The 24,557-nt window shown below is 37.4% G+C and overlaps 1 protein-coding gene across 1 annotated transcript; it reads right to left on the bottom strand.

The window, feature by feature from the left end:
- Window positions 1-3,536: 3,536 nt before the first annotated feature.
- On the bottom strand, window positions 3,537-20,728 carry LOC146733618 (von Willebrand factor-like). Its single transcript, XM_085491483.1, has 9 exons — window positions 20,693-20,728; window positions 20,041-20,148; window positions 19,481-19,636; window positions 19,160-19,325; window positions 18,317-18,499; window positions 10,416-11,057; window positions 9,491-9,611; window positions 8,963-9,040; window positions 3,537-5,225 (listed from the first exon to the last, which is right to left on the bottom strand). The coding sequence occupies exons 1-6, from the start codon at window positions 20,726-20,728 to the stop codon at window positions 11,035-11,037; spliced, it is 672 nt and encodes a 223-aa protein (XP_085347609.1). The 3' UTR covers window positions 3,537-5,225; window positions 8,963-9,040; window positions 9,491-9,611; window positions 10,416-11,034.
- Window positions 20,729-24,557: the final 3,829 nt, after the last annotated feature.

The raw sequence follows: 24,557 nt of genomic DNA, 5'->3' as shown, positions 1-24,557 counted from the left end.
AGACATATTTTGATCATTATGAAGGCCGTCAAAGCAATTGGATAGAGAATATAATCAGATAATCTATAAAATGTCCTTCATTACCTACTATGTTATCAAAACTTTTCACTAGCTGCCCTCTATGGTCACTTTTAAACTATTTAGAAACATTACTTGCTTCTAGAGGGCTCTATCACTCGCTCATTCAGTCCTCATCTGGGCCGTCTGGTGCTTGAGGCGAAACAAGGAGTTTCCATCTGGCTCTGTCGGCTGCTATCCTGGGGACAGTCTCTTACTCCTGAGTTCTTTTTCTATTACATTCAAACATCCAACTCAGATGTTGCTTTTGAGCGTCAGGATGTCCGCTGTCAAGCTGGAGATGTCTATTCGGCTTTGGTCCCTGCCGCCATACGTCCAGGTACCTGGACAGCTTCTCTCCTTCTGCCAGGTAGATTTAAATTCCTTGTTGTCCTGTAGCGTAGAAGGTTTTACGGGGTGGGGTTGCTAACGCCCAGCCCTCCTTCTTTCTAATCCAGACTTGGGACCAGCCATGGTGGAGATGGCTCTATCAAACACGATCAACTAGTTGATTGTCGCATATGACTTATTTACTACTTCTGTGTCACTGAGAATGTTCTAGAACCGTACTGTGTCTGGGTGGAATATTCTACATTTTTTTGTAGAGACTGGTTGAATAGGTAATAGAACACTGTAGGAGGCAATAGAAGGTAATGGAACATTCTAGAAATTTATAGTAAATTCCAGACTCATTATGTATGCTGATGTAATGGTCTATTTATAGACAGTGTGGGTATATATAGGGGAGTTGTTAAGCACTGAGTTCAGATCGGAGATCTCGTTGAATTGTATTGGAGTTTAAGTATCTAGTTATTGGAGGTTTGGAGTTTTACCGCGTTATTGTACTTGATGTTTGCAGAGTATAATAATACCAGTACCAGTTGAAACCTCATCTGTTGGCTTCGTGTTTGTATGTTATCATCGCCGCCAGGGAAGTCTTTCTGTTACTGTTGCCATTTTGGTATTTGAACCATCACACCTGTACTATACCAATTACGGTAATATTACGTTGCGTGTGACATTGATGTATCAACAATTTAATTTGTTAATTTCATTCTGCATTGGTAGCTCATAATCGAATTGCACAGATTTGTTCACATTGCACTCCTGAAACCAGTGAATAAGACACTGCTACTATCAGTATGCAAATTAGTATGTGATGATTAAACCAATCATTGATGAGTTCCGAGGTCAAAAGTAGCTAATATTGTCACCAAATGAATAAATAACAATTTAAAGTAATGACTGAATAACTTTTTTTTGAATAAATCTGAAATACCGTATTTTTTCTATTAGAAGCACAACTCCAATAGAAGTGCATATAAATCCAATATCACTTTTATTGTATACTGAATCATTAAAATATTATTTGTTTATTAGAGAAACAACTGTAATTGAGGTGAGCACATGTGCTACTAATAGAGAAAATATGGTAGATGTTTTAAAAATCAGAGATTTTTGCCACACTGAAAACTGCAGATATTGCCTTGAAATGCAAGTGAACCAACCTATTCATAAAAATAAAAATACATTTATTTTACCAAACTTTTTATAAATTAAAGAGCGATGGTCGTTACTAGCCACAATGAACTGAAATAGTTTTGGTTCTAGCCACCCAGACTTCACAAAACTTATTACATAATCCATATCTTTAACACAAAGTTTGTGTTCTAATAATTTTTATTGGAAGAGGCGTTAAATATTTTGAAACATAAATTTCGGATTGAGGACTACACTACAAATACAGATTAGAATTTGAGTCAATGCGAGGCCAATCACAGGATAGCTTCTCATTAGCTACCCAACCATAACACCCAAAGAACCAATCAGAGAGCATCTTTTATATTGACATTTTTTTTTATATATATTATACAGTCATGTGTGTAGGCGCTGATTGTGAATTTCCTGCCCACTGCATTTTACTCGTACTCGCCAGAGGAAATATGTAACGACAGACGATTTGTGACTTAATAACTCATCCATATACTTTGGTATTAATTGTGTGCATATTGAATAAGCAATTGCTTTATGGTTTGTTTCCGGTCAATAAATTCAGTCTGAGTGTCTGACGTGCATAATCCAGTAAATTGCTTCTGGGCGACTACTATTACGTCAAACAAGTAATAAAATTGTCTACAATCAGTAAGTTTGAATAGAACGTAATTTATAAATACTCATTGAATAGCTATATAGGAACAATCAAATTTCCCTTGTCGATATTATTTTATGTTTGTCACAGTCTGTGGAGGTTTTGTTGGATACCATTAATAGTTCTAGACTTTTTCAGCTGCTTAATAATTATATTAAATGTGCTTCATCACTGTCGGCCACCATTTGTATTTGCATCTTCTTAAAAAGTGCAAGCAAGACGACTTTGATATTTGATTACATGTACCTTGGCTGGACCTATATCTATATCATTTTGAGCTAATACAGGTATCTCTGATTCGCAGTGTATATTTTTGTTAAAAACTAATGATTTTTATTTCTTTTAAAAAAATTACTGAGAAAATGATTCAGTGAAAATAAAATCGACTGAATATACCTTTTTTCTTATCATTCAACTCGTCAAAAATCAGTGAAAATAAATTCCATACAAAATACTCAAAAAGTCTTTTCAGCTAAAATAAAGTATTCTATAGTATATGAATTTGCAGTTTTCTTTTTTTTTCCATGTGTGTGAAAAATTAATCCTTACCTAAGTTGCCTAATGAAATTCACATTGCTACAAAGTGTTGCGATTTTCACTATCTCTCAAAAATTTAGTCGCTTGTGAAATTACTGCAGTTTACAGTATATGTGATTGGTGTTGTACGCCAGTGCTGATTCAACTATTTCAGCGCCAAATTTTTTTAAAATTACCGTTAATTTATATAAATAAATTCTTTCACATTTTCTGTAATTTTCACAGAATTCAATCTTAATTTTGGACCAAACTGACAAAATTTGACATTGCTTCTGGATTTTGATCAAAAAAAGTTGAAATTTTTGGAACATTTCGTGTGGAAAAGAGCAAACGTAAATGGTACTATTTTGTGGATGGTGGCTGAAGTTGGCTTTGGTATCAAAAGGATTAGAACCCTGTCAAATATTCATTTGATTTATTTTCTGCATACTGTAAAACTTTTCAGCTACTGTAAAATACTTTATTTTACCTGGAATTAATTTCGCTTTTTGGATGTTTTGTATAGAATTTATTTTCACTAATTTTTCACAATGAGTTGAATGTAAAATATAGAAAAAAAAATATTTGCTGGATTTTATTTTCACTCAATCATTGCAAAAATCTAAATTATTTTACAGTAATTCATGATGTCATTTAAAATAAAGTATATTTATTGTCACAATGAGATTGTTGTCACTTTAGCTAAATTACGATACCGTAAATTCATGCATGGAGTCAAATTTGCTTTTTCAACATGTTTTACAATATTTATAGCGCTATTGGTCGGATTGACGCAATAAATAAGACACTTAAGTACGGTACTGTTCATTGATGATTTTAATGGATAATGTACACAAGGAGTAAGGTATCCATTGTTTTCAAGAACTGTCAACTGTGTCTAAATCAGACCCTGTTTAAACCATCACATGTCAAAACTGAACATTGCTTTTGTAGTCCTTTCTCATCAGACTTAAATTGCTTATTATAAAAAAAAAATCCTATATAAACTGACCAATCCCTTTGATGTTAATAGCAGATATCAGACAGAGGTAGAACGTACAGCTCGTCAAATCTTTTTATTTTAAACTGTCCTTTTTGGAAATAACAACAAAAATACTACAGATATGTTACATAAACGACACTGTATTGAAGTAGAAACTACTAAGCAACAAATCAAAGTATATATGTCCATTTTAAAAAATAACTTAAAAAAAAATGCTATTTAAGTCTCGGATGTGTATTCGTAAGGCACATGTAATTACTGATAAGGCAATTTTGTCGATGCTCGCTTGGTTTTAAAATCTGAAAGCCTCTTTTTATTTCCACTCTAAGATGTCAGTAAAGCAACACAGGCAAGCTATTATTAGAAAGATTACAGCACTAATCATACCTTGAAGCATCGGACACTACACATTTAAAATTTTATGTAAACATGCATGGTACAATATGACATTTTAAAATGTGAAATCAGAAAGTGGTTTTTCTTGAACTCTGACCCCAAATGGTCCGTCTCTTGTGAATTGGTTGCCTTTACAGTGAAATTGTATGGCAGTAATTTTTTTTTTTTTTTAAATGTATCTTTTTACATACAGGATAATGCCACTTGATAGAAGGTGTCAAGGATTATTTTTTTGAGGCGGATGGGTACGGGTAGTAGCTAGCGTACATTATGCATAAAAGTGATATGCAGATATATTGAAAAGAAAATTTTTGAACAGAAAAAAAAAACTGAATTATTATATATTATATTTTCCTCACCACCATCATTTTTGCTTGGATTCATAATTTTAAAAATACAAATTTCATTTTATAATCCAAACTACAGTTTCTATATAAAAATTGCAATTGCAGATTCTGTATCTAAATGAAAACCATTCTCTATTTCACCCAAAACACTGAATAATACGCCATACGAATAAAAAAAACACAATTTATAGTAAAAAGGAAGATAGAATGTAATGAAAATTTGCAGATGTTAAAAATTTGTAAATCAAAATACATCATGCAAAGAAAATGAGCAGCTGTATAATATTTGCATCTAATTACTGTCTCCATCATCATTGGTCAATGATAGATGACAGTTGATGAATATGCAAACGTTCGACCCATATATAGCATTCCATGCAAACATGTTCTCACAATAAGCAAATGAACTGCCCATATATGGTGGTGGAGGTGATATATTGCCCATATATGGGAGTAATAAGACTTTTTTTTATCTTGATATATAGTACATCATTTAAGATTTCCTCACCAATTTTGGCAAAATGGAAAAAATCATTTTTATTTACAGCAATTGAAAATTTTAACTTATCAAAGTAAGATTGCACTTATTTCTTTGTAAAATGTTCTCATCAGCTGTCGGCAAAAGATTCTTTTTCCTTTTCTTTTTCTCTTCTTTCAAATGCTTGATGTGCTCTTTCTAAATCACTGATGACATCAAGTAATGTTGCTGCAGCTGCCATACGTGAATCATGGAAAGACTGGCTTTTCTTTAAACCACCTGTAGAGGGAGTGAAGAAATAAACATAGTCAAACTATAAAAGCCTTGCCATATGTGATAAGCATGGAATACTGAGATGAATGCCTTTGAATCATCAAATCACGATAACTTGTTGTTGAGTGAAACAAATGTTACCATGGGCAACCGAATAAAGTGATAATGAATACTACTGTAAAATTCCTTTTTGAGGCCGCGGCTTTAATTAAAATTCATTTTTTCAATGGACGAATTCAGATGCGTGAAGTCTTGGTGCGGCTTTAATTAGAGCATTCACTTCGGTAACAGTTGGAATTTTTTTCAGAAAACAAAGGCCCGAAGGGATAATGATATGCTAATGAGATGCTAATGAGATGCACGACACTCGATTGCAACTTTGTTGCGATTCTAAGACACTTTCGGATTTTTACGCGCAGACAAACTTGTACACAAACGAAATTTCACACTGTATAACATACTGCACAATAAATAATATCTACAAATAGATTTGTATGCATTTGCAGATTACGGTACTGTATACTACAATCTCTTGAATAGACTAATTCGTTAGCACCAGTCACTCTTTTAGTAACCGTGCAGACAGCCGTCTGACACAGTCGATTGCGGCATGTTCGACTTCCGGCAGAGTGACTGTACATTCCATGTTTAATCTAGACATCGGGGAAATTAAAATAAAAAAAGTCAATCAAAAAAAAAAAATGATAACGAAAAAATACTCAGTATATTATTTAATGTAATATATATTTATTTTCTTATTTTTGATAACGAAAAGTATATTCTAAAAGAAGTCAAAACAAAAACGAATGCATTCTTAGTAGCAAATGATCACGGTAACGGTCATGCTGCGTTTCACACAAGTGAATAACTTACTTGTTTTCGAAGTGTTACAATTGCTAATTATTAATCAGTAGTGATTACAATAATGTACAAAAATAAATTCGTTGAATTGTTGTGAAAATTCAACTTAGTTTCACCGCAAGCGAATGATTTTGGTCACATATAAATGCTCGACCGATACGATATCCGCCATGTTAGTTCAAACATCTTTAGTGACTTGAAACTGTTATGATGACCTGATAGACCAAGTCGCTAATTAATCAATCGAAACGCTGGATGGTGCCAACGTGATTAAATTACCATAGCTCATTTAAATATGTTAATGTAGTTCAGCGACCTCATGGTAAACGAAACATGGAAGAGATTTACCGTTGTTGTACTGCGATCATTTGGCTTTGATTTTGATGGGAAAACGGCATGATTTTTTTTTAAATCAAGAAATTAGTTGTTTTCGAAAGATAAGCTGAGCATTGAAGAAGAATTTAACACTTTTGAAGATAATAACAGCTCATTGTGGAAACGCAGTTTACCCAGTCACGTTACCCACAATAAACCTGTACTCTGGAATAAGCGTAAATGACTACGGAAAACCTTAATTAGACTCTAATTTAAGCGACAGGAATCATTGAAATGTTCGAAAAATTATGCCTTAATTTAAAATTAAATGGTATATTTTTTTCTGAAATATGTGGTGGCTGTTTGGTTTGTGAAAGTTTGGGGTGCGGCTTATATTGCAGACTTTTCCCTGGGATCAAAACATGTCAATTTCAACATGAAACAATGTCTCAAGTTAGGGGTGCGACTTCTATTAAAGATGCGGCCTCAAAAAGGAATTTTACGATACTATCTCTCCTCCAATTGTTCTTGGAATGGTACTTGTGAACAATTGATTTTATGGGTGATGTTTCTCTGTGAAAATTTTAGTAAATTAATTGAATGAAATATCAATTTGAATCATAGGAGCATTCTCCATTGGAACACAATGAATTAATCACAGCACAGACATACACTTTAATTTCAATTTCAAACCTGTTCCCCTATGAATATAGTCAATGTGGTACTTTTGAATGCAATGTTCCAAGGATATTGCAATGTTCTAAGGATATCGCAATGTTCTAAGGGGTATCGCAATGTTCTAAGGATATTCCAATGTTCCAAGGGGTATCGCAATGTTCTAAGGGATATAGCAATGTTCCAAGGGGTATCGCAATGTTCCAAGGATATTGCAATGTTCTAAGGGGTATCGCAATGTTCCAAGGATATTGCAATGTTCTAAGGATATTGCAATGTTCTAAGGGGTATCGCAATGTTCTAAGGATGTTGCAATGTTCTAAGCGGTATCACAATGTTCCAAGGATGTTGCAATGTTCCAAGGGGTATCGCAATGTTCCAAGGATATTGCAATGTTCTAAGGATGTAGCAATGTTCCAAGCAATATTACAATGTTCCAAGCAATATTGCAATAATCTTAGGATGTTGCAATGTTCCAAGGGGTATCGCAATGTTCCAAGGATATAGCAATGTTCTAAGGGGTATTTCAATGTTCTAGGGATATTGCAATGTTCTAAGGATGTTGCAATGTTCCAAGGGGTATCGCAATGTTCCAAGGATATTGCAATGTTCCAAGGGGTATCACAATGTTCTAGGGATATTGCAATGTTCTAAGGGGTATCGCAATGTTCCAAGGATATTGCAATGTTCCAAGGGGTATCACAATGTTCTAAGGATATTGCAATGTTCTAAGGGATATCGCAATGTTCCAAGGATATTGCAATGTTCCAAGGGGTATCACAATGTTCTAGGAATATTGCAATGTTCAAAGGGGTATAGCAATGTTCCAAGGATATTGCAATGTTCCAAGGGGTATCGCAATGTTCTAAGGATGTTGCAATGTTCCAAGGGGTATCACAATGTTCTAAGGATATTGCAATGTTCTAAGGGGTATCGCAATGTTCCAAGGATATTGCAATGCTCTAAGGGGTATCGCAATGTTCTAAGGATGTTGCAATGTTCCAAGGGGTATCACAATGTTCCAAGGATATCGCAATGTTCTAAGGGGTATTTCAATGTTCCAAGGATATTGCAATGTTCTAAGGGGTATCGCAATGTTCTAAAGATGTTGCAATGTTCTAAGGGGTATCGCAATGTTCTAAGGATGTTGCAATGTTCCAAGGGGTATCACAATGTTCCAAGGATATCGCAATGTTCTAAGGGGTATTTCAATGTTCCAAGGATATTGCAATGTTCTAAGGGGTATTGCAATGTTCTAAGGATATTGCAATGTTCTAAGGGGTATCGCAATGTTCTAAGGATGTTGCAATGTTCCAAGGGGTATCACAATGTTCCAAGGATATCGCAATGTTTGAAGGGGTATTTCAATGTTCCAAGGATATTGCAATGTTCTAAGGGGTATCGCAATGTTCTAAGGATGTTGCAATGTTCTAAGGGGTATCGCAATGTTCTAAGGATGTTGCAATGTTCTAAGGGGTATCGCAATGTTCTAAGGATGTTGCAATGTTCTAAGGGGTATCGCAATGTTCCAAGGATATTGCAATGTTCTAAGGGGTATCGCAATGTTCCAAGGATATTGCAATGTTCTAAGGGGTATAGCAATGTTCCAAGGATATTGCAATGTTCTAAGGGGTATCGCAATGTTCCAAGGATATTGCAATGTTCTAAGGGGTATCGCAATGTTCCAAGGGGTATCGCAATGTTCTAAGGATGTAGCAATGTTCTAAGGATGTAGCAATGTTCTAAGCAATATTACAATGTTCCAAGCAATATTGCAATGTTCAACGGGATATTGAAATGTTCTTAGCAATATTGCAATCTTCCAAAGGAAATTTATAGAGACAGTTTTCATGATCAGTTTATTTTGATGCCTGCTGTAAGTTCATTCTTACTTGAGCTGTCATCTTCCGGTACTATGTCATCCCCATTCACTGTTTGACTAATGGCATCTGCGGCTGCATTACCAAGATCTGATGATTCCAAATATTTAGTTATGAAACAAATAAAAATAAATATTGAATATATAATCAAATGCAAAATATTATTTTTTAAAGAAAACAAGTGCCACAGGGCTGCTTAGTGTAATTCCTGGTATTCCCCAATGACAAGTTTTTAACTCTCCCCTCTGTAGCATCCTGTAGCATTTGAAGCGCCCTCAACCAATATAATGTCATAGTCCTCTCTAATTCCTGGTATCCCTTACTAATGACAAATTTTTAAATGGCGGCAGACGTCGTGCCGCGTCCTGTTCGATATGGGACTCATAGCGACGTATACAACGCATGTAAAATACATTGTTTATTTACATGAAATTCGAACATGTGCTGCGCGACGACCAACGCACTTTAACCCTTCTCCTGTAACACCCTCTAGATTTGAAGCGCCCCCTAGAGTCAAAATCAATCGGTAGTGATACACACCTTAACATGTCCCTTCCTAGTAACAACTGTGAATATATTGTCTGTGTTTCCGCATCAGGATCCAGTGGATCACGCCAATCACCAAGAGTACACGCTGAATGAGTTTTACTACACCCTCTGGCTGTAATAAGAGTAAAAACAAAAGCAGTATTAAAAACAAAAGAATACTAGTTCACCTTATATGAAGACACTTACACACTAGACAAACATGTATAAAAGATAATTTATTAAAACAAATTTTTTTATTGGCGAAAAACTGCGAACTCTGCAAATTTGGTTGCACAACTTCCCTTTATCATATACACCCAGCGACACCGATAAAACTGGTAGGAGGTAATACATTTGGGGCGAAAGTATTCAAAAATCAGTTTTTGGATGTTGCAATGGCAATGGTGGGCCAGGATTGTTTTCCAATTAGTGACGGCACGACCTACCTGTGAAGTATGAACAAAACCGGCCGAGCCGAAACAATCACAGAGGAGTTAAAAACCGTTGCTGGTGAAAAGTTACCCCAACTTTAGGGTCAAATTTCTCGGTAATGAAAACAGATATCAAAAATTCAAATGGTAACTTTGTGCCCACACTCAAGCTGAGTAGAATGAGCTATGTCTGAAGTGTTTTATCCCAAATTTGTAGGAGATACATTTGGCGCGAAGCTATCCAAAAATCAGTTTTTTGGCTGTTGCTATGGTAACGGTGGGCCAAAAAAAAATTTCAGATTTTTCCTTATAACTAGGGTTAAGGTGTGACCTACCTGCCAAGTTTGAACGAAATCGGCCAAGCCAAAAAAATCACAGAAGAAATAATAGTGAACACTGGAAATGTACACACACAGACACACACACACACACACACAAAACGACAAAAGTGATTATAAGGGCAATCCTAGCGGAGCGGATCGCCAAAAACCACATGTTGGTCTCACCTTTGACCCAGGTGATCACGCCCTCAAACAGGGAGCACCTGAGGGGAAAAAATTAAAAAAATTCATTGGTTCTTGCAAGGCATTGGTTGATTAGTGGCGTGATACCTACAGTTGGATTCCCAGTATTAACCAACAGGACATCCTGGTTACAGGTCATAGCAGTCAAAGGTAACGCAGGGTACCATGTGCATTACAATCACTTGTGGCCGCATGAGAGCGAGTCAAATTAAGTTTGAAACAAGTATACTGTGTTTCAGAACATAGGGGTGTCGGAACATAGGGTAGTCCCCATAAATTATAGTACAGATGACCTTGTTTCAGGTCATCGGCGAGTACTAGTGACAACAACAGCGGCCAGAATTGTACATTCTACATTTTGTCAAAAATGATAGGTCAAAGTAGCGAAAATAATGGTCAAATGTCTAATTATTTCTATACGTGAATGCGAGTACCACAACTTAGGAGTTTAAGGAGTTTAATATTCTATATAAGTTGAACTCACCTTCGCTTGACGGTTCAAGAAGTCGTTGGCCAAGGCCTCTCCAATACCGTCAGCACCTCCAGTTATTATGGCAACCTTGCCGTTCATTTCTGGCATGGTCTACAAGCTCATGCGATCTTAAATGGTCATATGCCTCCAATCTAGATGGGAACAAGTGACGTGTGTCACCTGACACTAGAAACGGGTCATGTATTTCAAACCACATATAATCCAATAGCTGGAATGATTGATCGCGACCATATCGGGAGACAAATAGTATCAATGATTTGCATGAGAATACGCCTTTCGAAGTACATTTTTGTTAATTTTCGAATTTTGCTATTTTTAAGATATTTTAATATGATTATTCGTGGGTCTTGTGATCTTTTTCTGGGACCAAAGTTCAAAGGGTTTTATTATAGGTATTACGAGAGTAAACCGTTTTTTACATAAACCCAAGATGGCTACCAATACGCTACTGGGTGGGTTGTCCAAAAAACCCGGAACCGGAACGTGAAATTAAGAATATTTGGAAGCAAAAAGGACGCCAGAGGTTAAGTGTAACACATCGAGCCAAGACGTGAAGTGCGCCCTCAAACGGAAACATTGTGAACATGCGTTTCTGCCTATTATTCCATCCACATTATTAGAATGAGTGTACACATAGCTACAAATTGCGATTATAATAAAATAAATAATATTAACAATGCATTACAGTAATAAGCTAAAATAAAAATAATAAAATAAAATAAATACAAATAAGATAGATAAAACTAGAATAAAGCTTAAAGTGTAATAAAGTGTATAGTAAACAAAAGACAAATCTAATACAAAACAATAAAACAATGCAATACAGTAATGGGCTCAAATAAATATAATAAAAGCTAGTTAACTGACTATACAAGTAAGAACAGAAATAAGATAAAAATAAGACTAAAATAAAGCTAAAATAAACTGAACCCCCTTCATTGAAGTGATTATTTATTTATTTAATAATGTAATCAATACTAAATATATATTCATTTTGTAGTGAAGTAAGTAAAAAATAGCATTCATTTCATAATAATGTAATCGATACAATGTGCATACCCATTCCGTATGTAATAATTAGTACGTATTTATTTCGTAGTGCAATCGTTTCAAAGTACTATTTATTTCATAATAGTGTAATCGTTACAAGGTACGTATTAATTTCATAATGAAATATACGTATTCATTACATGATAGTGCAATTATTACAACGTTTGTATGCATTATAATGGTGTAATCCTAACTAGATACGTATTTATTTCATAATAGTGTAATTGTTACAAGGTACGTATTAATTTCATAATGAAATATACGTATTCATTGCATGATAGTGCAATCGTTACAAGGTACGTATTAATTTCATAATGAAATATACGTATTCATTACATGATAGTGCAATCATTACTAAGTTCATAGCATTATAATGGTGTAATCCTAATTAGATACGTATTTATTTCATATTGTAATCGTTACAAGGTACGTATTAATTTCATAATGAAATATACGTATTCATTACATGATAGTGCAATCATTACAACCCGCGGGTGCATTATAATGGTGTAATCTTAACTAGATACGTATTTATTTCATAGTGTAATCGTTACAGGTACGTATTAATTCCATAATGCTGTAATACTTACAATGTACATATTCGTTTCATAACAAGTTATATAATTGCTGACTTTTCTGGATGACATAATAATAACTTCAGACGAGGTTTCGGATTTGCTTTTTTGCACTCAGGATTACAATACAACACAAGGCCTATCACATGTCATCATACCAAATTGTTATGTAAATCGAGTTTCATCTCACAGAGCAATAATTAATTACGGCTATAAGGTTAGCTGTACCATAGCCTGGTTATGGGACTAGCTGTACCATAGCCTGGTTATGGGACTAGCTGAACTATAGCCTGGTTATGGGACTAGCTGTACTATAGCCTGGTTATGGGACTAGCTGAACTATAGCCTGGTTATGGGACTAGCTGTACTATAGCCTGGTTATGGGACTAGCTGAACTATAGCCTGGTTATGGGACTAGCTGAACTATAGCCTGGTTATGGGACTAGCTGAACTATAGCCTGGTTATGGGACTAGCTGAACTATAGCCTGGTTATGGGACTAGCTGTACTATAGCCTGGTTATGGGACTAGCTGAACTATAGCCTGGTTATGGGACTAGCTGAACTATAGCCTGGTTATGGGACTAGCTGTACCATAGCCTGGTTATGGGACTAGCTGTACCATAGCCTGGTTATGGGACTAGCTGAACTATAGCCTGGTTATGGGACTAGCTGAACTATAGCCTGGTTATGGGACTAGCTGTACTATAGCCTGGTTATGGGACTAGCTGTACTAAAGCCTGGTTATGGGACTAGCTGTACCATAGCCTGGTTATGGGACTAGCTGTACCATAGCCTGGTTATGGGACTAGCTGTACTATAGCCTGGTTATGGGACTAGCTGAACTATAGCCTGGTTATGGGACTAGCTGAACTATAGCCTGGTTATGGGACTAGCTGTACCATAGCCTGGTTATGGGACTAGCTGAACTATAGCCTGGTTATGGGACTAGCTGAACTATAGCCTGGTTATGGGACTAGCTGAACTATAGCCTGGTTATGGGACTAGCTATACTATAGCCTGGTTATGGGACTAGCTGAACTATAGCCTGGTTATGGGACTAGCTGTACTATAGCCTGGTTATGGGACTAGCTGTACTATAGCCTGGTTATGGGACTAGCTGAACTATAGCCTGGTTATGGGACTAGCTGAACTATAGTCTGGTTATGGGACTAGCTGAACTATAGCCTGGTTATGGGACTAGCTGAACTATAGCCTGGTTATGGGACTAGCTGTACTATAGCCTGGTTATGGGACTAGCTGAACTATAGCCTGGTTATGGGACTAGCTGTACTATAGCCTGGTTATGGGACTAGCTGAACTATAGCCTGGTTATGGGACTAGCTGAACTATAGCCTGGTTATGGGACTAGCTGAACTATAGCCTGGTTATGGGACTAGCTGAACTATAGCCTGGTTATGGGACTAGCTGTACTATAGCCTGGTTATGGGACTAGCTGAACTATAGCCTGGTTATGGGACTAGCTGTACCATAGCCTGGTTATGGGACTAGCTGTACTATAGCCTGGTTATGGGACTAGCTGAACTATAGCCTGGTTATGGGACTAGCTGTACCATAGCCTGGTTATGGGACTAGCTGAACTATAGCATGGTTATGGGACTAGCTGTACTATAGCCTGGTTATGGGACTAGCTGAACTATAGCCTGGTTATGGGACTAGCTGTACCATAGCCTGGTTATGGGACTAGCTGAACTATAGCCTGGTTATGGGACTAGCTGAACTATAGCCTGGTTATGGGACTAGCTGTACTATAGCCTGGTTATGGGACTAGCTGAACTATAGCCTGGTTATGGGACTAGCTGAACTATAGCCTGGTTATGGGACTACCTGTACCATAGCCTGGTTATGGGACTAGCTGAACTATAGCCTGGTTATGGGACTAGCTGAACTATAGCCTGGTTATGGGACTAGCTGAACTATAGCCAGGTTATGGGACTAGCTGTACTATAGCCTGGTTATGGGACTAGCTGTACTATAGCCTGGTTATGGGACTAGCTGAACTATAGCCTGGTTATGGGACTAGCTGAACTATAGCCTGGTTATGGGACTAGCTGAACTATAGCCTGGTTATGGGACTAGCTGTACCATAGCCTGGTTATGGGACTCGCTGAACTATAGCCTGGTTATGGGACTAGCTGAACTATAGCCTGGTTATGGGACTAGCTGAACTATAGCCTGGTTATGGGACTAGCTGTACTATAGCCTGGTTATGGGACTAGCTGTACTATAGACTGGTTATGGGACTAGCTGAACTATAGCCTGGTTATGGGACTAGCTGAACTATAGCCTGGTTATGGGACTAGCTGTACTATAGCCTGGTTATGGGACTAGCTGAACTATAGCCTGGTTATGGGACTAGCTGAACTATAGCCTGGTTATGGGACTAGCTGAACTATAGCCTGGGTATGAGACTAGCTGAACTATAGCCTGGTTATGGGACTAGCTGAACTATAGCCTGGTTATGGGACTAGCTGTACTATAGCCTGGTTATGGGACTAGCTGTACTATAGCCTGGTTATGGGACTAGCCGTACCATAGCCTGGTTATGGGACTAGCTGAACTATAGCCTGGTTATGGGACTAGCTGAACTATAGCCTGGTTATGGGACTAGCTGAACTATAGCCTGGTTATGGGACTAGCTGTACTATAGCCTGGTTATGGGACTAGCTGAACTATAGCCTGGTTATGGGACTAGCTGTACTATAGCCTGGTTATGGGACTAGCTGAACTATAGCCTGGTTATGGGACTAGCTGTACTATAGCCTGGTTATGGGACTAGCTGAACTATAGCCTGGTTATGGGACTAGCTGTACCATAGCCTGGTTATGGGTCTAGCTGAACTATAGCCTGGTTATGGAACTAGCTGAACTATAGCCTGGTTATGGGACTAGCTGTACCATAGCCTGGTTATGGGACTAGCTGAACTATAGCCTGGTTATGGGACTAGCTGTACCATAGCCTGGTTATGGGACTAGCTGTACTATAGCCTGGTTATGGGACTAGCTGAACTATAGCCTGGTTATGGGACTAGCTGTACTATAGCCTGGTTATGGGACTAGCTGTACTATAGCCTGGTTATGGGACTAGCTGAACTATAGCCTGGTTATGGGACTAGCTGTACCATAGCCTGGTTATGGGACGAGCTGAACTATAGCCTGGTTATGGGACTAGCTGTACCATAGCCTGGTTATGGGACTAGCTGTACTATAGCCTGGTTATGGGACTAGCTGTACTATAGCCTGGTTATGGGACTAGCTGAACTATAGCCTGGTTATGGGACTAGCTGAACTATAGCCTGGTTATGGGACTAGCTGTACTATAGTCTGGTTATGGGACTAGCTGTACTATAGCCTGGTTATGGGACTAGCTGAACTATAGCCTGGTTATGGGACTAGCTGAACTATAGCCTGGTTATGGGACTAGCTGTACCATAGCCTGGTTATGGGACTAACTGTACTATAGCCTGGTTATGGGACTAGCTGTACTATAGCCTGGTTATGGGACTAGCTGTACTATAGCCTGGTTATGGGACTAGCTGTACTATAGCCTGGTTATGGGACTAGCTGAACTATAGCCTGGTTATGGGACTAGCTGTACCATAGCCTGGTTATGGGACTAGCTGTACTATAGCCTGGTTATGGGACTAGCTGAACAATAGCCTGGTTATGGGACTAGCTGAACTATAGCCTGGTTATGGGACTAGCTGAACTATAGCCTGGTTATGGGACTAGCTGTACCATAGCCTGGTTATGGGACTAGCTGAACTATAGCCTGGTTATGGGACTAGCTGAACTATAGCCTGGTTATGGGACTAGCTGTACCATAGCCTGGTTATGGGACTAGCTGTACTATAGCCTGGTTATGGGACTAGCTGTACCATAGCCTGGTTATGGGACTAGCTGTACTATAGCCTGGTTATGGGACTAGCTGAACTATAGCCTGGTTATGGGACTAGCTGTACTATAGCCTGGTTATGGGAATAGCTGTACTATAGCCTGGTTATGGGACTAGCTGTACTATAGCCTGGTTATGGGACTAGCTGTACTATAGCCTGGTTATGGGACTAGCTGTACTATAGCCTGGTTATGGGACTAGCTGTACTATAGCCTGGTTATGGGACTAGCTGAACTATAGCCTGGTTATGGGACTAGCTGAACTATAGCCTGGTTATGGAACTAGCTGAACTATAGCCTGGTTATGGGACTAGCTGAACTATAGCCTGGTTATGGGACTAGCTGTACTATAGCCTGGTTATGGGACTAGCTGAACTATAGCCTGGTTATGGGACTAGCTGTACCATAGCCTGGTTATGGGACTAGCTGTACCATAGCCTGGTTATGGGACTAGCTGAACTATAGCCTGGTTATGGGACTAGCTGAACTATAGCCTGGTTATGGGACTAGCTGTACCATAGCCTGGTTATGGGACTAGCTGAACTATAGCCTGGTTATGGGACTAGCTGTACCATAGCCTGGTTATGGGACTAGCTGAACTATAGCCTGGTTATGGGACTAGCTGAACTATAGCCTGGTTATGGGACTAGCTGAACTATAGCCTGGTTATGGGACTAGCTGTACTATAGCCTGGTTATGGGACTAGCTGAACTATAGCCTGGTTATGGGACTAGCTGAACTATAGCCTGGTTATGGGACTAGCTGAACTATAGCCTGGTTATGGGACTAGCTGAACTATAGCCTGGTTATGGGACTAGCTGTACTATAGCCTGGTTATGGGACTAGCTGAACTATAGCCTGGTTATGGGACTAGCTGTACCATAGCCTGGTTATGGGACTAGCTGAACTATAGCCTGGTTATGGGACTAGCTGAACTATAGCCTGGTTATGGGACTAGCTGTACTATAGCCTGGTTATGGGACTAGCTGAACTATAGCTTGGTTATGGGACTAGCTGTACCATAGCCTGGTTATGGGACTAGCTGTACTATAGCCTGGTTATGGGACTAGCTGAACTATAGCCTGGTTATGGGACTAGCTGTACCATAGCCTGGTTATGGGACTAGCTGTACTATAGCCTGGTTATGGGACTAGCTGTACTATAGCCTGGTTATGGGACTAGCTGTACTATAGCCTGGTTATGGGACTAGCTGAACTATAGCCTGGTTATGGGACTAGCTGTACCATAGCCTGGTTATGGGACTAGCTGAACTATAGCCTGGTTATGGGACTAGCTGTACCATAGCCTGGTTATGGGACTAGCTGAACTATAGCCTGGTTATGGGACTAGCTGTACCATAGCCTGGTTATGGGACTAGCTGAACTATAGCCTGGTTATGGGACTAGCTGTACCATAGCCTGGTTATGGGACTAGCTGAACTCTTGTATTATTTGAATTATTAGCTACTTATTATATTTCTTTGCTCGGCTTATTGTTCAGATATTATTGGGACAGTTTTATTCCCACATGAGTTGTTTTATGGTGATTCTCCCATACAATTTTCTAATTTTTGACATTCACAATTGGAGAAAACAAATAAGAAAACAAACACAAAAAAACAACAAAAGTCAAATAAAACCCTTGTTTATCAACAAATAAATTCACACTTCCTATTTTTTACTAAAACAATAGAGGGGATAAGGAACACACGACCAGCGACTCATCTTCCACCTTTTAGTTTATGCCCGTTTATAGAACATATTGTGTGATTATAAACCTCATATTTGGGATAGTTAATGAATGGATTATTCTTGTGGGGAAATCGACTGAAGGACGGATACAAATATACTTACGGCATTCAGCGATCGTGCGCCAGTCTCCTATGCTGATGTAGTTACTACGGCACATTAACGCATACGATGCTACCATATCGCAAACAACCCGGTAACCTTGGTCTGGGTCAGCGCATATATCGTAGACACAGTCATCGGCATATCGCTGAGGTGCTATACGAGAATGGCAACCCGCAAATGGTCCTGAAGTTTAAGAGATAAAAATGTCAGTACAATTGAACTGTGTACACCTGCATATTCCCCTACCTTATATATGTTTATATATGTGTGTATATATGTATATACAAAATTATAGACATTTATAGTTTAGGTTTGTACTACTGGTTACAAAATAACATGAAGAAACATGAAGGCATCCACGAATGTTCTTGAGTTGTGTGTTTAACCCGGTACATGTTAGAATATTTGGATAGAATTAATGAATACAAGTGATCTTCAACTTGAGTTGACGATTAAGTTAGCATCAGCTTGTGCATCGGTGTTGTGTTGAGCCTCAAGGTCGGTGATTGCTGTACAACAAGCAATACCGCACCTACTTAGCAACGGTAATGAACGAGGTGTCATTAGACTCAGAAATTATACGGGTGAGTATTGACGTTGATCGATGAAAATTATATCTAGTGTCACAGCGGGCTCGTGTTTTAATAATATATTGTGAGAACATGCAAATGACTGTTATTAAATGACCCAACTGTAGCAAAGTGTTCACAAGGAGTCACTGTGTAAATACACATATTTACTACGAATTGAACACCATTATCAAAATAATTATTCCCTTCATTTAATTTATAACACCCCTCCCCTATAAAACTTTTGTCCTTGGAAAAAGATAGGTTCAATTACCATTAACGTTTGTTATGATAGAGCAATTGACTTGTGCAGCACTAATGATATCTGAATAAAGTGTTGAACATGGGTGAGCTGTACTTGTTATTGGTTGACATCTAGGATAACGATCATCTTGGGGTTCTTTAGCCCAGCTATTACCAAATGCAAGTTCAGATCCCTCCTGAAATGGCACATATTGTTTATCAGCCAATTTCACTGGTTAATTTCAATGTAGCTGTATCCATTTCATCTTACCTTACGAATGTTTATAGTTGTGGTTACGTTACTGTTTACATATGTATGATATATATGCATATGAGCGTTCACTGCACTTACAATGTTGCCAGTTTGTGTTGTGAATTCATCAGTGGTATTACCATTATAGTTCCCACAGAGACCGCAAACCTTATTCTTGTAGTTAGACTGTACACTGACATCAACGGTATTATCTCCATCCCATCTCACAGTAAGCCCAAGTTCAGCAACTAACACCTGAAATAGACATGACAAGAAATATTTAATTTTGTAGTAAAGATGTAGAAATAGTGAAAACCAGGAGATGTTATATAAATGACAACGAGTGGCGTTAACCATGACATGAATTCAAAGTAAAGGCTATAATTGGGTATCTGATGCCTTGGAGGGCCTGTATTATTAAGGCTGCAGTGACTAGATGAGTGGTACTAGCAATCATTAAATTCACAAAATTATACTTAATATTGGAACGTTGGTACTGACCACCCAGAATCACGTGGAAGGCTATATGGCGCTCGTGATCATCTTTGCAGGGACATTGTTTTTCTTCAAAAGATCGTCAAAATCTATTCTGAGTAATTTTTATAGCTTGTTTAGGATCAAATTTAACAATATATCAACCGTAGTTGGACGATACCTACCACATTGAGTCCAACATACGAGATAGTGACACCACTGTTTAGAATGGCCGGTGGTGTTATTATTAGTCCATCCACTCTGACTTCTCTGTTTTGGCCAAAGAAAATATACTGCAAAATGGAAAAGAACATTATATTAATGTTTATATTGTTTATATCATTTATGTGTATACATGTAAAATTAAATGAAATAAGGCCATGGTATCTTACCGATCCGTTTACTTCAATTTGTACTTCATAGGTATAAGAAACAATGCATCCGGGTACTTTCTTTGATTGAACACATCTACTTCAAATGGGGGTTGGTCTTCTCCACAGTTCTTGGCTAAAACATACTGACATGTTCCCTGATAATCAAAATACACCCCGTCAAATGTCCTGTAGTGAGGGTCACCGGAGGCCACACAAATGGCGAATTCTAAAAAAAAGTAAAACAATTTATTGAGCTATGAAATGTGCTTGTCTTCGCATATGCAAAACGTAAACACGTGTGATGTCTTATATGGTAAAACTGGTAACGCATAGACGCATACGCATACAAACAAAAATGCCATAATACATGAATACTACAGCTATCGATTCAGCTCAACAGTTGGTTTGGTTATTTACTGAAACAGTAATTAAAAGCTTATCAAAGGTAAAACCGGAACAATACTGTATCAACAAAATCGTCGTCAAACGGATGAAGCATGTTCATCAACACCAGGCAACTACTATTTTGATTTTTTGCATTTAGAGTTATCTACGTTCATTAAAATCATCGACTACGTTGTCACCATGCAATACTTACCTGTATCACAATGTCTTCCCATAAACCCTTCATTGCATATACAATTATAGTATGTGTATTTGTTTTGACACTCGCCGTTTGGTCCACACCAAAATGCCCACGCATTTGTTCAAAGCTGTGAAAATGGAAATTGTACTTTACTCAATCATTTGTATTTTACATACAAAATACTAGAAAACTTTTACAAAATGCTAAACTAGCAACTATTTTAACTATGTTTTTACAGGTAGATTTCTAGCCGACTTACCTGTTTCACAATTGTCTCCAGTGTAACCTGCTGCACAAGTACATGTATAATTGGTGGTTGAATTCCCCACTTGATTACATACACCTTTATTTTGACACGGATTACTATAACAAGCATCATTCACTGGAAATCACACAAAAAATATTAAACAAATAAAACATATACCGTATAAAATTCAGTATTGAAATTATTCCATATATAGGCATTATTCTAAACCAATAAATAACTTATTCTTACCTATTTGGCAGTTATATCCATCTGTTCCAGGTAAGCACGTACAGTTATAGAAAGCTAAGCCATTATAGCAAACTCCAAGATTTTGGCAAGGGTTACTCGAGCATTCGTCGGTATCTAAGACGATAACACAATAATAGGTTATACAATATACACAGTAATGAGAGGTAAATCGCGTGCTTTACATTGCAGAACGACACGTGATTATCTAAAATGGCAACTCACCGTTTTCACAATTGAGTCCTGAATACCCATCTAAGCAGGTACAGCTGTAATCAGAGTCAAGATCCACACAACTTGCTCCATTCTGACAAGGTGAACTGTAACAATCGTCGTAGTTATCACAATTAACGCCATTATAAAATGGCTCACAGTCACATTCGTAAAACCCTTCCTGGTCTAGGCAGACACCATGGTCACACCGACCATCGTAGCACTCGTTGATGTCTGAAAAGCCACAGACAAATCTATTGTAAAAGACCTGTATAATAATTATACTATTGTAGGCGACTAAACTCATACATCAGCAGATTAACAATGTAAATAAAATGCATTATTACCATCGCAGTGGGTTCCGTTAAATACATAGCCGTTGTTACATACACATTCAAGCGCTGTGTTGATAATAAGACATTGGGAGTTTTCAGGACAGGTATTGTCAACGCATTCGAGGGTGTGATTAGAATCACATGTACACGCTGTCTGGCACACATCTCCGTCGACGAATGACGTGTCTGCCTGTAAGAAGGAAGTGTTATATGATTATTAAAAAGCGGGAGTGGGACCTGCGCACGCGTGGGAGTTGAGTCCCAAGGAATGACAACAACACACGCTAAAAACACAAAGGCTCATGGGTAGACGTTTGTTTGTAAACAATGACACGCTATGGCCATCTGACGCATGTGCAGGTAACAACTCCCCCGCTTTAAAGTCATAAATGACTTTCACATACCACCATTTTGAATGTCTAAACTACACATATCAATTGTTAAAAAAAGTACTAGTTTTGATATTTTTTCAGTCTCATTCGAAATGCCCATGCTTACCACATAGTATCTACCGTCGCTGCTGCAACCACACTGCATTCGATTAACGCATGTCCTGAGACCACCGTCGAACACCATGTCAGGCGGGCAGACGCATCCTTCGATGCAATTCTTCTCACACGCCTCTTCATTTTCATATGCGCAGTCTGGTCGGCATGCATTGGCACACCACTCATACACAGTGTTACCAGGGCATGTTGCAGCTGATTAGAATGAGAATTAGATTGTGTATAGCATTAAAGAATAATAAGGTAGTTAACAAATATTTCGTGCTTGGTAAACAATGTTGAATCAATAATTTTTTGACACTTTCGAAACAAAAATAGCGCCCCTAGTTATTGCCCGCGAACGTAACTCATTTGTTTATCGCATGTAAAACTTAAATTACACATGCATCACAGCCAATATAATCCCACATCAATATGCACTTACGACAATTGGTAAGATTTCTCCAGCTTCCCAAGGGTACTTCCTCGTCCGAGCAAACTTGAGCATACAGTTCAATCACGTGACATGCTTTAGAAGACGCCATATCGGGATCAGTGCACACATCGTGGATGCAAGCATCGTAGAAATTCTTTACGTACCAGTTTTGTAATGTCGCATTGCAGGAACTGAATGGACCTATGAACAACAGGAAATAAGATTTGTAGCAAGAATCTATGACTGACTCAGATAATATTGCATGCCAATCATGTAGAATGATGACTATAGTGATTAACCTCAGTATTCTAACAATTTCTCTGACGAGGCAGACCTACAAGATTGTACATACATTCAGAACATTCAGCTATATTGCAATTAGTAATCAATACATTATATTCAGAACACTACTCTGCAATATATACATTATATTCAGAACACTACTCTGCAATATATATATTATATTCAGAACACTACTCTGCAATATATACATTATATTCAGAACACTACTCTGCAATATATACATTATATTTAGAACACTACTCTGCAATATATACATTATATTCAGAACACTACTCTGCAATATATACATTATATTTAGAACACTACTCTGCAATATATACATTATATTTAGAACACTACTCTGCAATATATACATTATATTCAAAACACTACTCTGCAATATATACATTATATTCAGAACACTACTCTGCAATATATACATTATATTCAGAACACTACTCTGCAATATATACATTATATTTAGAACACTACTCTGCAATATATACATTATATTTAGAACACTACTCTGCAATATATACATTATATTCAGAACACTACTCTGCAATATATACATTATATTTAGAACACTACTCTGCAATATATACATTATATTCAGAACACTACTCTGCAATATATACATTATATTCAGAACACTACTCTGCAATATATACATTATATTCAGAACATTACTCTGCAATATATACATTATATTCAGAACACTACTCTGCAATATATACATTATATTCAGAACACTACTCTGCAATATATACATTAAATTCAGAACACTACTCTGCAATATATACATTATATTCAGAACACTACTCTGCAATATATACATTATATTCAGAACACTACTCTGCAATATATACATTATATTCAGAACACTACTCTGCAATATATACATTATATTCAGAACACTACTCTGCAATATATACATTATATTTAGAACACTACTCTGCAATATATACATTATATTCAGAACATTACTCTGCAATATATACATTATATTCAGAACACTACTCTGCAATATATACATTATATTCAGAACACTACTCTGCAATATATACATTATATTCAGAACACTACTCTGCAATATATACATTATATTCAGAACACTACTCTGCAATATATACATTATATTCAGAACACTATTCTGCAATATATACATTATATTTAGAACACTACTCTGCAATATATACATTATATTTAGAAGGCTGAATACAATACAATACACTACAGATCTACATAGGTGGACAATATTTCATGTAAATATGTATATATATGTTTCAGTTTTCCTTAGCATTTGGCAGGGGGAATCGTAACCTCTTGTAGTGAGAACCAGTGCAACCCTAATTGATTAAAACGTTATACGTTATATTAAGAAGCTTACACGTTTACAGTGATGTATGTTTCATTTAGTAAGCTACACATTACCTGCAGGGTCGGTGATAATACTGTGATAGGTATTTTTGATGGTTAAAAACCTTTCACTTAGGTA

The sequence above is a fragment of the Saccoglossus kowalevskii genome, chromosome 16 (genome assembly GCF_978046115.1).
Source record: "Saccoglossus kowalevskii chromosome 16, keSacKowa6.1, whole genome shotgun sequence".
NCBI classification, from domain to species: domain Eukaryota; kingdom Metazoa; phylum Hemichordata; class Enteropneusta; family Harrimaniidae; genus Saccoglossus; species Saccoglossus kowalevskii.
The sequence above is the reverse complement of the archived record's forward strand: the minus strand, read 5'-3'. Positions and strand labels throughout refer to the sequence as shown.

Excerpts from the sequence above, each read along its gene's own strand:
- LOC146733618 (XM_085491483.1), bottom strand. The coding sequence starts at position 20,728 with ATGCTTCATCCGTTTGACGACGATTTTGTTGATACA. Across the intron at positions 20,149-20,692 it reads ACGACGATTTTGTTGATACA|TATATTTTCTTTGGCCAAAA; the intron begins GTATTGTTCCGG and ends TCCATTTTGCAG. Across the intron at positions 11,058-18,316 it reads GCGCACGATCGCTGAATGCC|ATTGGAGGCATATGACCATT; the intron begins GTAAGTATATTT and ends GTTCCCATCTAG.